This window comes from Delphinus delphis, chromosome 4 (assembly GCF_949987515.2).
Source record: "Delphinus delphis chromosome 4, mDelDel1.2, whole genome shotgun sequence".
Taxonomy (NCBI): Eukaryota; Metazoa; Chordata; class Mammalia; order Artiodactyla; family Delphinidae; genus Delphinus; species Delphinus delphis.
Genome location: NC_082686.1, coordinates 96,460,976 through 96,477,232, shown reverse-complemented (window position 1 = coordinate 96,477,232; position 16,257 = coordinate 96,460,976). Strand labels below are relative to the sequence as shown.

Sequence of the window (16,257 nt, the reverse complement as noted above, 5' to 3'; positions counted from 1 at the left end):
TCTCCCAATGGACTGTAAGTTCCTCGAGTGCAGGAAACCGATTTTATTTCTCTTTGTATACTCAGTGCCCAACGCAGTGCTTGGCTCCGGCTGTTAAATAGGTGCTCAATAAATATTTGTTTAACTGGACTGAATTATGTGTTCAGAAACCTAATTTGTTCTCTGATGCTGCCACCTACCTAGTGTTTACAGATCAAACCCAAAACTCCCACTCCCTCCATCTATAAAGGAAGATACACAAAAACCTTTGTGCTGGCCCCTAGGCTGTGGAGCCAGCTAAAAGTTTACGTGGTATCTGTAAGTGCATTCTACAAAATGAAACCAATGACAATACTTTTACACCTTGTCTGCTTCTGCCCTAGGTTAGAGCACCAGGGAGATTGAATATGCCAGCCATAAGTGTCAATATGCCACACTTCAAACACTTAATAAACATTCTCCTCTCATCACTCTCTGCTCACATGCCACCTCCTCAGAGAGGTCTTCTCCAACCACCCTTCTAAAATAAGTCCTGGCTCCTCTCTAGCAAATTACCCTACTTTAATTTCCTCAATACCACAAGTCAACGTCTGGAAGTATATGACCATACACATTTATTTCCCCCGGAATGGGAGCTCTGTGTAGGCAGGGGCCTTGCCTCTGTGTGTGTGTGTGTGTGTGTGTGTGTGTGTGTGTGTGTGTGTGTGTGTGTGTGTGCTGCCACCTTCCCTTCACCTAGAATTACAGGCATTTGATAAACAGTTGTTGAATTAATGGATAAGAGATAGTCACCAACAGCAAGTATTTATAAAGGTATAAAGGCCTGGTTTTGTTTTCAAGTATCTTGAATGGAAACCACATCAGCATTAACACGTAAGTAATTTAGCGAGGCAAGCAATGACCTCCACATCTGACAGGTATTAAGAGAAATGAAGTACGGTATTATTTTCAAATAGGAGACCCCCAATACTTGGAATGGCACTGCAGCTTGTTGGGTATATGGCTTCACAATGTTAACAGTATATGTGGAGAAGAGTCAGGCATAGGATTCAGTATTCCAGACTCATGAAACCACAATGTGGTCATTGATGAGCAGCAACAGGCACACAGTGATCTTTCTCTCAGTTAATAAACCATTGTCAGGGGTATGTTTGTCAAGTGCTGATGTTCAATATTTTCAGGACAGTGAGTGTTTCTAGGATTTTGTTCATTGTGCCTTATATATACTAGGCATTCAATAGCTAGTTATTGAGTTGATTTGATTGATTTCATTTCAAATATGCTTTGAAAATGTTAACAAGAGTAATGCCCCATGGAACAACTTTTATGCATCCATGAAAAAAAAATTTGAATTTGGAACAAATACTGTACTCTAAGGAATCAAAATTGCAAAGTAAATTAATTCTTAAAAAGATTTATATGACTAAATTTTGATTCCTTGAATGATGCCTTTTCAAATCCAATCTAAAATGTCTAGTGTGTTTTTAGTCTAATATAATCCAATGAGCTTTAATAAGTAAAGTTGTTCCCACTAGAACCAAAACCCAGCTATTCCATTTTTGTAAACTTCTGTGTAAAGGAATGGGATGAACTAATTTTTTCTGAATTTTTTATATTTAATCAACAACATCCTTGCCAAAGAAAACCACTTTTCAAAAGTCTCTCTAGCCTGGTTTACAACTTATAATCAAAAACTAGAATTTTGCATCTGATGGGCTCTAGTGTGTAACATTATACTGTCATATTTTTGATGCTATAGTTAAAAGTAAGAGACAGTTTCCATTATAAAACTTTTCCCATAGCACGCTTACCCAGAGAAAATCTTTCCAATTCATAGGTTAGAAATTATTGTGGGTAATTTTTTTAAGAACACGAATAAATTTTTGATTGGCTTCCGATAACCTTCTGCATTTATCTAGTCCCATCAGTTGGTTTAAGCTGTATATACAGGATAGGACAGAGTGATAATAATGTACATGCAAAGAAATCGTAATTTAAAAACAAAAACTTGAGATTTGAAACCCCGACAACTTACTTGTCCTTATCCAGTTAGGGGTATGTGAATTGATTTCAGCTATAGCCTGTTCTGAGCAGCAGCAGAAAATGGAAATGGGCATAAATATGAAGTCCAGAACAATCCAGGAAGCTTGAAATATCAGTGATATATCACAGTGGATCTCACAAAGATGTACCTTAGCTCTGGCTTTGACCCTTGGACCTCAGTGGGTAAAGATGCCTGGAAATCTGATCTGTCCTGACAGGGTGAGGCAACCCTCCATGACCTTCCCAAAGCCCCACTGTGTCCACGGCTCAGAGGCCAGCACACTTCACCCTGAACTGTGAGCTTCCTTTAATTGTACACTTCACTTTCATTTTCCCTTAGAGTCCTGGTTTGGGGAACTTCTCTGCCCTGTTCTGAAAACGGGAAACTACTCAAATGTCATCCATAGGGGAATGGTTCAGTAAAATGTGTCACGTCCAAACAGTGGAGGATCTGCTGCCTTTAGAAGAATGGGTTAGATTGATACATAGTGACGGGGAAGGGTCAAAGGTATATGATTAAGTTTTTAAATAGAAAAAAGCAACTTGCTGTAAAAAGTTATAAATTTATATATATATATATACACATATATATGCTAATAGATGCACCACACTAAACGGTGTATAGTAGCCATCTGCAGGCAGTGTGTGACAAAAGAGGGTAAACTACCAAGAACTTCCATTTCCTGTGTGATAATTTTTGCAGTTTTTAAATTATTAGAACAAGTATAAATTTTGTAAGCAGAAAAAATATTTCTAAAATAATGAAAAAAATATTGATAAAGACTTAAAAGACGTTATATAACAAACATAGTAGGGTACAGCAAGTCTGGTCACATGAGTGAACCATTATAATACCTATGGCTGGAATTTAGAAGTCCATGAACCACTGAAATTGCATGAAAACTTGTATGCAGATTTGTATTTTCTAGAGAGAGACCTCATACCTTTTATCACATTCTTGCAGGGGTCTGAGACCCAGAACAAGGTTAAAAACCATGATGCTTCCAGATACAAAGATAGTTGCTCAATCCCTCCATTTTTGTTATCATCTTATCATGAAACACTTTATTACTAAATTTCATAGCTCCTGCCAAAGGTAAAGTCTATAATCAGCACCAAAGTATAAAATCGTGGTTCTTCCTACTGTATACACTCGATCTGCGGTGACCTAAATAGGAAGGAAATCTAAAAAAGAGGGGATATATGTATACATATAATTGATTCACTTTGCTGTACTGCAGAAACCAGCACAACATTGTAAAGCAACTGTACTCCAATAAAATAAATATGTAAAATAAAATTTAAAAATCGTGGTTCTTAGTCTCTTCCCTTATTTAAAGGGCCTCCTAATGCCTTAAAAGCAGTTCTAAGAGCAGGACAAAAAGTCACACCCCACTGATTAAATGTAATAATGCCATTTTCAGCCATATGCACAGACCTAGAGGTTGTCATACTGAGTGAAGTACGTCAGACAGAGAAAGAGAAATATCATGTCATATGGCTTACGGGCAGAATCTTAAAAAAAATGATACAAATGAACATATTTACAGAATAGAAACAGACTCACAGACTTACAGAACGAACATATGGTTTCTGGGAGGAAGAGTGGTGGAGAGGGATTGTTAGGGAGTTTGGGATTGACATGTACAGGCTGCTGTATTTAAAATGGATAACCAACAGGGAACTACTGTATAGCACAGGGAACTCTGCTCAATATTCTGTAATAACCTAACTGGGAAAAGAATTTGAAAAAGAATAAATACATGTATATGTATAACTGAATCACTTTGTTGTACACCTGAAACTAACACAACACTGTTAATCACCTATACTCCAATATAAAATAAAAAGTCACACCAGGCTGGTCTTGGGAGAAGAAAACTTCTAACAGGAACTGAAACCCTGCAATCATTCAGAGCTTGAGGACAGTTATCCAAGGCACAAATAGCCCTGTTTTCTCCACAGAGATGAGAGATTTGTAAAATGGTGGGTGGGGGAAAGGGGTGTAGGGATTCAAGGGGAGAAAGACATGGTTGCATCTGAATTAAGGGGGCCCCATTGGGTGGGTGGGATTAATTTGATCAGTTAAATAAGATTTCATGCAACATCATTTTGTCAGCCTTAAACTGAAAGAGGCTTTCATTATAAATGAACATTAAAACATGCAGCAAAATTATTGTTGCTATGATCTCTATTAGTACTGCCTGAATTAGAGTTAGAATTTATCTAAAAACTGGGCTTCTGGTGACCTTTGTGAAGCTGACTACCCCCAAGTCCCTAGGAATTACATGAGTCCACAAACTGTTTCACCACCTCTACCTCGATTCCACTGACAGTCTCCAGAACCAGGTACAGTACAGAGTTTGATAAACCTTAAGATCAAATGTGGATCAATAACAATTTGTAATTTAAGTGAGAAGCCATGGGTTATACCTGCACTGGCAAAATGAGTAGCATTTATTGGTGAAAATTAGGAATAATACTCTACTTTCCAAATGTGTTTTCCAGGGGGTTTATCACTGTCAAAATAAGCCAACTGCGGATTTAGTATGCAATTAAAGTGTCAAATATCCCAGAATGCTAGTGCTGACATTACCTGACTACGAAGGTTTTACAGGCAAAGAAATTGAAGGGGTTCACATAATCCACCAAAGGCCATCGCTAAACACCATCACCTAACTATACTGATATCTGCCATATACAAAACATAGAAACAGGCACTGTACAAAACAGAAATGGACTCTCCAGGAGTTTTACAGTTTAGCTCGAAAAAGAAGATACAGTTAGTGAAGACAAGGAATTTATAACAAAATGCCCAAATGATGATAGGTAAAGATAATTCCATACTATTGGAATGAAAAGACATAGAGAAAGCACGTCTACAGGAGGGATGAGGATGAACCTCATGAAGAAGGAAGGGTTTAAACTAAATCTTAAAGGAGTTAGATATTGATGGTCAAAGTACAGTATGGGTAGGTCTACAGAATATGGCAACATCGTGGCCAAAGGTTGGAAATGGAAACACAAGACTGGGCTGACAAGAGAGTGAGAGAAGTAAAATGATTAAACGAGTCAGGTTGAATGGACTAATTTGGATAAGGAGACAAATAAGCCTGAAAATTTTATAAAATAATAATCAACATGTTCTTAGTATATTTAAAGCACTTTAGGGCTTCCCTGGTGGCGCAGTGGTTGAGAGTCCGCCTGCCGATGCAGGGGACACGGCTTCGTGCCCCGGTCCGGGAAGATCCCACATGCCGCGAAGCCGCTGGGCCCGTGAGCCATGGCCGCTGAGGCTGCGCGTCTGGAGCCTGTGCTCCGCAACGGGAGAGGCCACAACAGTGAGAGGCACGCGTACCGCAAAAAAAAAAAAAAAAAAAAAAAAAAAAGCACTTTAAATGCATTAGTTCATCAAATCCTCACATGAAGTAAATATCTTCAGTCTATAATTAAGGAAACTATGGCACAGAAAAATTAACTGGCTCACCTTTATTTCACCCAGTTAGTAAATGGTGGAGTCAGGATTCAAAGCCAGGCCAATCTAACTCAGAACCTGGGCTCAGAATCCCCATCTGACTCAAGAGTGGGAGATCCTCAAAGGCCGGGCTAAAAATTCTGGGCTTCAGTATCAGGTGTAAAAACTGGGAGCTGGGTATCTCATAACCCTCGTATAATGCTTACAAGCATGGTTCATCACTACTCTACAAGCATTGCTTTATGTGATGATTTTTCCAACAATGTTAACTGAAAGTAACAAGTATTTATTGACCAGTCCCTTGACTGTAGTGCTGAGTTAGATATTATAGAGTTCTTCTTCCAGACTTTATTGGGAGAATCGGTTGTATCAGTATTCCGTCCCCATACTTGGCGCTTTTAGTCCCCAGGATTTAATTTTACCTGTTCTTCACCCACCACTTCTGCTAGAAATACAAATCATGACCATAAACACAATAATGTGTGTTTATTTTCAAATGCTCCCTGACATGTATAATCTTCCTGCAAGGAGAGCCACTCTTGTCAAATAATACATCCGTCCCTTAAAAACTGATATCTCCATCTTAGGTTCATGTCTTAAAAGTCTGTTGGGTTCTTCAGTTACAGATGTACAGGACGTAACATCTGGACCCTCCTAGGGGGCAGGGGTGAACTCTTCCTCTGTTATACCCACAGTAGCCAAATGACTTCTTCTCCCACTGAGGAAAACCACAGAAAACTGTCTGCTAATGATTTACTGCCCAACCCCTAGCCCACAAATCAAAGAATTGGGATGAGTGAGAAATAAGGAAGAATGGCAGCCAGTGGCTATGAGATGGGGAGTGAGTGTTTCAGTTTATTTTCTTAAGCCAATTAATGATGAAGCAGCGTGGAGGGAAAGAAAGACACAACATGGCTGAGAAAGACTTTTTTTCCAGATAAATGGCCAGATATCAGATTCTGTAATAAGTGCTTCCACCTATCAAAACACACACACACAGTAACTTTGGGGAGGAGGAGGAAGATATAGATCTTAAAAATACAAGGTAATATCCAGGAAGCCTTGTGGATATAGTAAAATGTTGGAACTTTGAAGGACCTTTGGAAATCATCTAATCCAGACATTGCAAAAACCAGGGTCCATGAACTATATACATGACAGACAGAGGTGTTTGGTTGGGCCTGCAGAATGTTGTTTGTTGTTGTTTAAATTGAGTCAACATTTTAAAGTAGAGAAAAATTCACAGAATAATCCAGATATGTAGCTTCTCTTAAAAATGGAAGACCTACAGGTATTTTGGTTTTTTACAATTCGAAGGCTTGTGGGAACCATGCCTCAAGCAAGCCTATCAGTGCTGTTTTTCCAACAGCATTTGCTTACTTCATGTCTCTGTGTTGCATTTGAGTAATGCTCATTGTTTTTCAAACTTTTCATATTATTACATTTGTTATGGTGATCTGTGATCAGTGATCTTTGATGTTACTATTGTCATTGTTTTGGGGTGCCACAAACCGCACCCATGTAACACAGGGAACTTAATAAATGTGTGTTCTGGTTCACCAAAAAAAAAGGAAGACCTAGCGGCACTGGGAGCCCTTTCCCAAATGGCGGAAGCAAGCTGGGGAAGCTTAAGAGAAGTCTTGAAGGCCCAGCTTTTGCCACAGCCCTACCACTGCCCCTTGTTCTGGAGTACAAAGGCTGGGCGCCAAAATTTTCAATAAAAATAAGAGAGCTAGTGTGCATACCACCTTGCCTCACTCATTTGTCGTACCTGCCAACTTTGAGTTTACAAGCTCTGCTCTAGTCCAATCCTCTCATTTAGAGAAGAGCAACTCAGCTAGAGTAGTAAAGTGACTTACAAAACTCAGTGCCTTAAGAGTAAAATTTTCATACACAAGGGCTCCTGACAAACGGAGGATACGCACAACTGAATTTAGGCTGCGTACATGCACCTGGGGAGCAAAGCTGACATCTCAGTCACTTTATTCACACAGTGCCCCTTCCCTCCCCCAAAAAAGGGCAAAGGAAGATTCTCAAGCTTTCAGAATAAATGTACTGCGTAGTTTGGCTTGGTGTAGACAGTTTTGATGTGCCCAAATTTTAGATATGACGCCCATTTATCCTGAGGGTGTGATTTATGAGGGGACATACAAACTGCTTACTATATACATGCAAATACTTCTAAAACTGAGACTGCATAGAAACAGAACGGGGAGGAGGGGAGGATGTCTAAAAACTCCTCTTCAGAAAATGTAACTGATCTATCAGAAGGGAAGTGACTGAGATTTACTGAATGACAGCTTGTGACTGAGGTATGATGGGTACATTTACTCCGTTTAACCCTTACAGCAGCCCAAGAAAGTGGTACTGTAACTTTTACTTTACAAGGAAAGATCCTGGAGCTCAGAGTCATTCAATAGCTTGAAGATGACCTGGCTATTCAGTCAGGGACCACACCCAGATGCAGTCTCTGATGAGCACACGGGTAATGTTCATGACCAGGAAACGTGGCTCATTGCTGCTCACCAATTATTTGTTTCCTAAGCCTGCCCATCGCCAAAGCCCACCAAGGGCTATGTACAAAGACTTTCATAAATGTCACACTTGGAACAACCTTAACTTACAAAATCAATTCCTTTACGCAGGTTCTTGAACAGGTTAAGAAAGCTTTGGTCCTTCCTATTATACAGCCAGCGAGGCCTAGGCAGGTGTGACTGCAAGAATTAATAAAAGTCGCCTCTCTAAATAAGATTTCTCCTTTAGAATTGTTTCAAAAGTTAGTAGTCAAGGATTTAGCTGAGTACACAAACCAAGAGCAGCACATTTGCGGATGGATAAGAATAATAACTAAAATCAAAGTAAGAAGTAACTCAAGAACGAGAGCTTTTGAAGAGTCAGGAATTTGATTAAAATTCACTTGCTTTTTTTTTCTATAATGAAACAGTTCTTTAACCACAAAACAGCTTTTATAATAATGCAGAAGAGTACGGTTCCAAGTAAAACACTCCCCCCATTTTAATCATGGCTATTATTTTTGAAAATGAAAATGGCTGAGGTCATTGTAATCTATTTTAGGGTTTGCATGGGTTGGTGGTATTTTTTTCTTGGCTTTGAGATCTCCATGTTACCAGCTAAATGTTATAGGTTTTGCTATGTGCCCTTTCAAATCCCATTCTTTTTAATAATGTTGTCCTTTATCCACATAAATTAGAGTGAATTCTACTTCCTTTCCTAACAACTCCAGATGGGGTCCACACTTTAAAGAGGACCAGAACTTGCGTTTTCTTTTTAATTAAGTGTGTACTTCTTAGAACAAGTATGTTCCCATCTGAATAAAAATGCTGTGGATGTTCAAATGCTGAGAGATTAGTAAAAACGTAGGATTCGTGTGGTCCATTTCAAAACCATACTGAAATATTAGGATAACACATGTGTATCTACCCCTTCCAACTTACAAAGGCAGACAAAGATAGATGAATAAAAATGCCCAGAAACAAAACTCCATCTGGGCAGAGTTCCACACCTGCCAATGCTTATGGAGTGCAGAAGCCTACAGATAGCCATTTAGGACACATCAGTGAAGCTCTCTGTCCTGTAGGACCCAGCAGGCAACATTATCAAATATCTAAAGACAGTACAGTTACACAGTCAAGCCTCCCTTTGGATGTGATTAATATTGCACTGACTTTCTGAACTTAGCTTGGTTTTTTAACATAATTCACTACCACATCACACAGAACAGCCCAAGATCCTCTAAATAGCACCTACTCAGCCACACGTAAGAGAATGTCTTTGCAAAACACACATGTTGTTCAGGTCTGCCTATTAAAATGCCTTACGCTCTGTTTGTTTGTTTATTTTTTTAAAAATCAACTTGCAAGGCCAATGTAATAAGATGCTGTAGCTTTTATGGAAGAGGTGAAATAATTTTAAACACAGACACACAATGAGTTTATTTATTTAGAAACTTGTTAAATAGAGTCTGGGAATTCAAATATTCAATGTTGACATTGTACAGAACTGGCCAGGAACCAGAACCCAGTCTCCAGAGGGACCCATTGGACAAGGAATTCAGGCCTTTCTCTCCTCCCACTTGAGCTAAATAGGTAGAGGCCATTAGTTATACCCACAGCAATATCTGAACCGCACTCAAATAAGCTGCCCTAGCCAGGGCACTTCAAAGGAGGGTAAGTGTGTTTAGCTTTTTAGTGCTGAACTGGAGCAATATGTCACACTTTTGAAAGAGTTTTGTAAACAGTTTCTTCCTTATGTAGAAACGTCTCTGAAGTTTCTTGTATGGCATGTAAGCAAAGGTAATTAACAAGGATTACACTTTTTTCATTTACTGGGGGAAAAAATATAATACCCATCTGTGTGCAAACTGGGGATCTGGAAGAAGAAACATGCTGTTTCTCTCTTCCTTTCTCCCCTCTCGTGTTTTGTTCCATTTGTTTGTCTCATTTTTATCCTCTTCCTCACACTTCTTCTCACTACCCAGCCAATTTCCTTGAGAACTCCCTGGTAAACTCAGAAGGCCAGAAGAGTGGGAAGGGGAAAATCTAATTTTAGAAAGAGGACCTTGGCAAATGGAGTGGGAAGGGAACTAATGATTCATACTGGGCCACCCAGCCGAAAAGAAAAGCAGACTCCACAGATCTTTGTAGAAAGGGCCTAGAGCCTCGTTTCCAGCCCAGGAAGGGTTAACCACCTCTCCAGAAAAATGTGCCTGGCGTCCTTAAAGTGTGGCTGTCTCCTCCCGCCCCATCTCCCCACTAGCCCCTCTCTTCCCTGCCCGGTGGGCTAGGAAGGGGCCTGCCCTGCCAGGAAGAGTGAATGAGTGTGTGCCCCCCCTCCACACTTGATGTTCCTGAACCCCTGAGCTGTGAGTGTGTGTGAGGGCGCATGTGTTCCTGTGCTGTACACGGTCAATGCAAACCCGGCTCCGAGGGAAGCAGCGCGCCAGGCGTGCAGCACCTCTGAGGATGAAGAGGCAAGAAGCTTTCTGGGCTGAGCTTGGGAGCCAGGAGCCCAGCAGCTGGAGGAGGGAGGTGTGGGGAGGCCTGGGGGAGCACTGCCTCCCTGCTCTCTAGGGCCTCCCCAGCTCCACCCCCAGGCCCCATCACATCGGGTTCTGATGGGAGGGGTGGGAGGGTGTACCCAGCTCTTGGGAATAGGGTTCTGCCAGGCCCTGAGTACCTTGGGAACAGGGTAAGAGCCATTGGCCAGAAGATGACAAGTCAAGTTTCCCCACTTCAGGGCCCGCTTCCAGCAGAGGCAAAACGAAGGAGGTGTGGGGAGAGAGGAGCCTGGGCCAGGCGTGCAGAGGGCAACAAGTCGGTGCTCTCTTGCCCTCCTTTTCCCTACTTGTCCGGGGGGACGGAGCCGGGAGTCCCCAGCTGTGTGGCCTTCCTACCCCAGGCAACTTCTGCAGCCTCGGATAACCTGGCCCCAACTCGGAGAAATGAAATAAAATAAACTCCCAAACGACAAGATGTTTAAAGAAAAACTGCTTAGAATTATTACCATCAACTTTTAAAAAAGAAGAAGAAAGTAAAAATGTCATGGAATGACGCGTTCATTTCTATTCGATTAGTGTCCTACGTGTTGAATGTCTGCGGAGGAGGCCGCGCCCCGGGCAGTAAGGAGAGGACTCTGCTCAGAAAGCCTGCGAGCTGGGCTTCCCCCGCAAAAGACACAATCACGCACACTTATACACACACCGCCACGCGCATCGTCACCCAGACCTGCGACTCCTCAGCCCCTACAAATAAATACCTGAAAAAGGAGCCTTTTATTCCAGGCTTCCTGCCCCTGTAGCTAATGAACCGTCCCCTTCCACAGTGTTGACGATGAGTGTGAGGGGGAAATGAAAAGCGTTGTTAACCTTCCCCTAAACACAGATTTTTTTTTTTTTTTTAGCGAAACACATCAAAATGCTGCAGGAAGACTGCGCTCCAAGTGCCAAATGCAATAAAGAAGTCCTAAACCAGGGTAATGGTCAAGTAATGGCAAATTAACCGCCTTCCTAAAAGGGGCCTCTGCCTCCGTAGGGCAAACGCTTTTTCCCTCCTCAAAAGCAGTCTGAAGTAAACAAATAAAATACGTGTTTTAAACAAAGCTCTGTGTTTTCATCTGAGTTATTTTAAGGATGAAGGAAAACGCAAGCAGTTGGGCATAGGGGCAGTGGAGGCTGGAACCTGGGCTTGCGGTTCCTTTACTATCTTAGGTATTGGGCTGCTAAGGTGAGGAATTAAAGCGCGAGCGGAAGGGTCGTCATCTACCTTACCTACTTCAGAGCCTCTTTTTAAACAGAGATCAAGTGTACAAGAAACAAGTGCCCCCCCCCCTTCTCGCCTTGCCGGGGTCTTGCTAATCGCATCGCCTTCTGGGTCTTTACGAGACTTCTGCGGGCCCGGTAGCTAAGGCGGAGGGGGGTTATTCGTTGCAACTCGTTCACTGCTGTGATTGAAACCCTGCCGGGTGTCACTTTAGGGAAGTGGGGTTCCTTCGGTGTTTCGGGCCCTAGACATGCTGGGCAGATCCAGCTTCACTTCTTTCCCATCACCAGAAGAAAACAGTTGCAACTGGCATTTCTGGCACGGCCCAGGTGCTGTCCTTGCCGCCCAAGAAAACGGCTGGGAAGCCTCACGGCGCTGCCAGAGCCTGCTTGGCTTTAGTTTTCTTTTCTTAAAGGTGGGAATAAAGGCCAAGGGCTTTAGACAGTACAAATGTCAATCTTCTTGCTTTTCCCTTCTTTATTTTTTTAATGAAATGGTTTATTCCTCCCAAATGATTTGCAACCAATTTATCGGTTTTAACTATTGTGTAAAAAAAAAAAAAAAAAAAAAAAAAAAAACAAGCCCTGTAAGTTGGGAAGTAGGCTGTGCATTCAGTCTGAGTTTAACTTCAGCGGGTACTTTCAGGGTCTGTGGTCCCTAGTTTGGGTTCATGGAATGCTGTACCACAGCCAAGATCGCGACAGGACTTGGCCACCAAAGAAATTTACAAAACACAAAAAGAATAACAATCTATCAAGAAAACGACTGTTTCTAAGTGATTTGATTCCATTGCAATGTTTACTTTTGCAACAAGAAAGGTGGTTTTGTTTTTTAAAGTATGCTGGTCACACTGCCTCTTCCTAACCCAGAGAAAGAAAGAAACCGGTGCAGACACAGCCACAAAGTTTTCGTTAGATTCACAGCAGGGGTAACCGACTGTCTCCGCCATGCGCTAGGAAACTCACGCACTACGCTGGGGAAGGAAATAGCGCTTTAAAATACAAAAAAATCCTTAGTTTTAATATGATTTCCTTTATTACCCAGACTGCAACTGAAGAATTGCATAAAGCAGCGCTCCTGTCTGAGAAAGGGAGCCGCGGCGGCAACAGCTGGAGCAGCGAGCGAGAACCTGAGGCTTAGCAAGAAAAGTTTGTAAGAGTTCGCATCTAGTTATCAGAAAGCCGCAGCAGCATCCTTAGAAACACCAGAGACAAAATAAACGGGTCTCCCTCTGGATGAATGACAAGTATCATCAGATCGGGAACCGGGCTCGGTTTCTGGATGTTGAGTGGCCTGTGCGTGCGGGAATGTTTTAATACGGCAGCGTACAACTTGGTAATTAAAATAGTCGGAAAAGTTGCCCAAGAAATTCGAAGGGTTTTGTGTTCTGCTTTCACTTCGGCGGATACCAAGCAATGAGGCGCGCGAAGCGTTCGGCTTTCATTTCACAACTTAGGCAGCGTTGAAATCGGCTCTCCCACCCCCGTCTCGTCCCCCCAACCACACACACATACACACACACACACACACACACACACACACACACACACGCCTAACCTTCAGTCGGAATTGAAGCCCCCAGGCCTCCGAGCATATGTACATTTATTCCTCCTCAGATGAAAATAAAGACATCGGCCCCATTAAACGCAAACAGGAAAAATAGAAGTTCCACTGGCGCGCTTTGACACTATCCAAGCTAAGTGAAATGAACAATATCCGAAAGAGAATTAGATGAACTGATGACCCAAAGAGCCCTATACATAGGTTGATCCCTGAGACCAGAGCGAAAGGAAACGTATTTGGGCATGAGGGAGTGCTTGGGTGAGGACTGGAAGAAGCACTGGAAAGACGCCTAGGATGACAGCATCTCGCCGGGCTAGACCGCGGACGCTTACCGCCAAAGAAACCGAGCCCGCCGAGGTGCCTCTGCCTGCCGCGCGGCTGTGGCGGGGACACCAAAGGCGGGAAGGCGCGGGGCGTACTTGGCTTTAATACGCAGGGGTGGGAGAGACTGGGGATTTCACTTGAGGGACGCATCCCACCCCACCACCCCATCTCTACTTTCTCTGGTCCACAAGCAAAACAATTAGAGTTCTGTTTTCAGCGAGGGGAAGAGCGAACGGCGGCCTTTGCTTTTCCGAGGCTGCTCCAGCCCCGCGTGCTGACACCTTGAGGAGGAGCGCTTTGGACTGCTCCAGATTGCTCCAGTCCTCGGCACCGCTGGGTACCCTTAGACTCGAGGTAGAAGCATTTGGACAAACCCAGTCCCGTCGCCTACAGTCCCGGCTGAGGCTCTAGCTTTCTCGGACAGTGTCGGCTCGGCGGGCAAGGCCGGGCAAAGTCACCCAACACTTCTGCGAGAAGAGTGGGGGATGGGCGTACCGTCGCCCCCGCCCCGAACTCAATAGCCCTTGTCCCGCGTGACGAAGGCCGCTCCACGCCGGGCAGGCAGGGGGCGCCGGGGAGGGTTAGTGACCCGAGACGTCCAGAAGTAGCCCGGGAGGCTCCGCCGTACCCTCTCCGCGGCCCAGTGTCCCTGCAGCCCGCCCCCTGGGGGTCACTAGGCGCCCAGCCAGCCTGGAGCTCGCGGGCCGGAGCGCGCCCTTTCGGCCTCCTTCTCCTCGGCGGCTGTCGCCGCTGGCTGTGCGCCCTCCACTCCCGGCTCTCCAGGCGCTCGCGGGGCCTCTTCTCTCCCCACCTGCCCGCAGCTCTGCTGAGCCGGTAGCTCGGCTCTGCCCGTGCCCTCCCCACCCCACCCCCACCAGACTACAGCCTCCACCCTCGTCTACCCCACTCCCCACCCCAGTCCTCCCGCCTCGCCGCGCACGCCTGAGTGCACGGCCGAGCGCACAGCGCCCACTACCGCAACTGCCGCTCGGCGCAGCCCGCCAGCCCGCGCAACTTCCAGCGGCCGCCTCGCAACTTTTCCCAACTCCACCACTGATGCCCGCCGCCGCCGCCGCCGCCACTGAGGCTCCCTGCGAGCCTGCCACCCACCCCAAACCCCAGAAACAAACCCAGACGCGAAAAGCCTCCTCTCCCCAGCCCGCCCCCCACCCCATTCCCCGCTCCCCCTCCCACACCCGGGACTAGCTGGTTGGCCAGAGGCAACTCTCCTCCGCCTGGGGGGAAGGAGAGGGGAGGGGGAGACTCTCGCGTCTCCTCTCCCCCACCCCCCCACCCCCCCCACCCCACCCCTTCCCGCTCGCTCTCGCGCTCTCTCCTCCCTCCCACCCAGGTCTTTGCTGCCCCCACCCCGCCCCCACACCGGGGTTGCCACAGCTGGTCCGTGCACGGGGTTTGAGGGCTGCCCTGGCTCCTCTGGCGCCCAAACAAGGAGCGAGAGCTCGGGCGGCCGGCGCGGAGGCTGAGACCGGCAGGTTGCTGGGTCTGCTCTGCGCCTGCCCTCCGCCCGGGGCTCCTGCGCGAGAGGCAGCCCCGCGCTCCCTCCCGGAGCGCTGTAGACAGATATGCAAGATGGCAGAGGAGGGTGAAAGCCAATAGAAAAGGGATATTGCACCTACTTGTGGCCAGTTTCCTTGCCCTGCCTTTGGATCTCATGCTGTGCCCAGTCCTGCAGCCGCTGGTGTGTGGTTGGGTTTTTTTTTTCTTGGATCTTTTCCTTCTTTTGCTCTCCCTCTCGCTCCCTCCCTCTCCTCTCTCTCTCTCTCTCTCTTTCTCTCTCTCTCTCTCTCTCTCACACACACACACACACACACACACACTTACACACACTCACTCTCTGTCTTTCCCTCTTTCACTCTCTCTCCCTCCCTCTCTCCCTTTCTCTCAATCCACACTCGCTATCTCTCCAGCATTGTCAGTTTGGACACCTTCGCACATGCGCGCTAGACGCCCCTCCAACATCTCAACGCCGCCAAAAAAAGTTTGGAGCGATTTATCACTTTGATTTGGAGATCTTGTCAGATGGCAATCGCCGAGGAGGCGGAGAAAGGGAGCCACGGGGAGGGCGGCGGGGGGCGGGGAGCGAGCACAGGGAGTCGGAGGGGAGCAGACACCTCGCCCAAAAAAAAAAAAAAAAAAAGAAATGAAAAGACTAGGGCAAATGATTGATTTCGTGTTGGAATCACCAGTAAGCTTGTATTATTAGTATTATTGTTTATCCCAACATAAAGTGCAGGAAATTTTCTATACCGTCCTTGGGGAAAAGCAAGAAGTGGGGGGAGGGGAGAGGACATTTAAAATCTTTCCCACACTAAAGAACTAGAAGGACCGGACTCTCGGCGAGCGATCCAGGAGAAAGTGAGAATCATCCTGAACTTCGGGAAATCTGCTGCCGCTGTTACTGCTACTGAAGCTATTGCGGCTTCTGCTTTCAGAGTTGAAAGCAGAATAAACGTTTCTTCCTTGACTTTAGGTGTAATGCCAACGTTTTCTGCCATCCTTGTAACATATCAGTTGGTCTATTCTCACCAAGTAGTGATGATCACCCTTGATTCCCAGGTCCCGGAAAGCTTGGGC

General features: G+C 45.0%; 1 protein-coding gene across 1 annotated transcript in view; it reads right to left on the bottom strand.

Annotated features, from left to right (window-relative positions):
• The window catches only part of MECOM (MDS1 and EVI1 complex locus), a 568,111-nt gene extending 552,411 nt beyond the window's left edge, over positions 1-15,700 (bottom strand). Inside the window, exon 1 of the mRNA XM_060011178.1 lies at positions 15,300-15,700. Coding sequence (XP_059867161.1) covers positions 15,300-15,336 — 37 coding nt within the window. The 5' untranslated portion in view covers positions 15,337-15,700. The remainder of the gene's footprint in view (positions 1-15,299) is intronic.
• Positions 15,701-16,257: the final 557 nt, after the last annotated feature.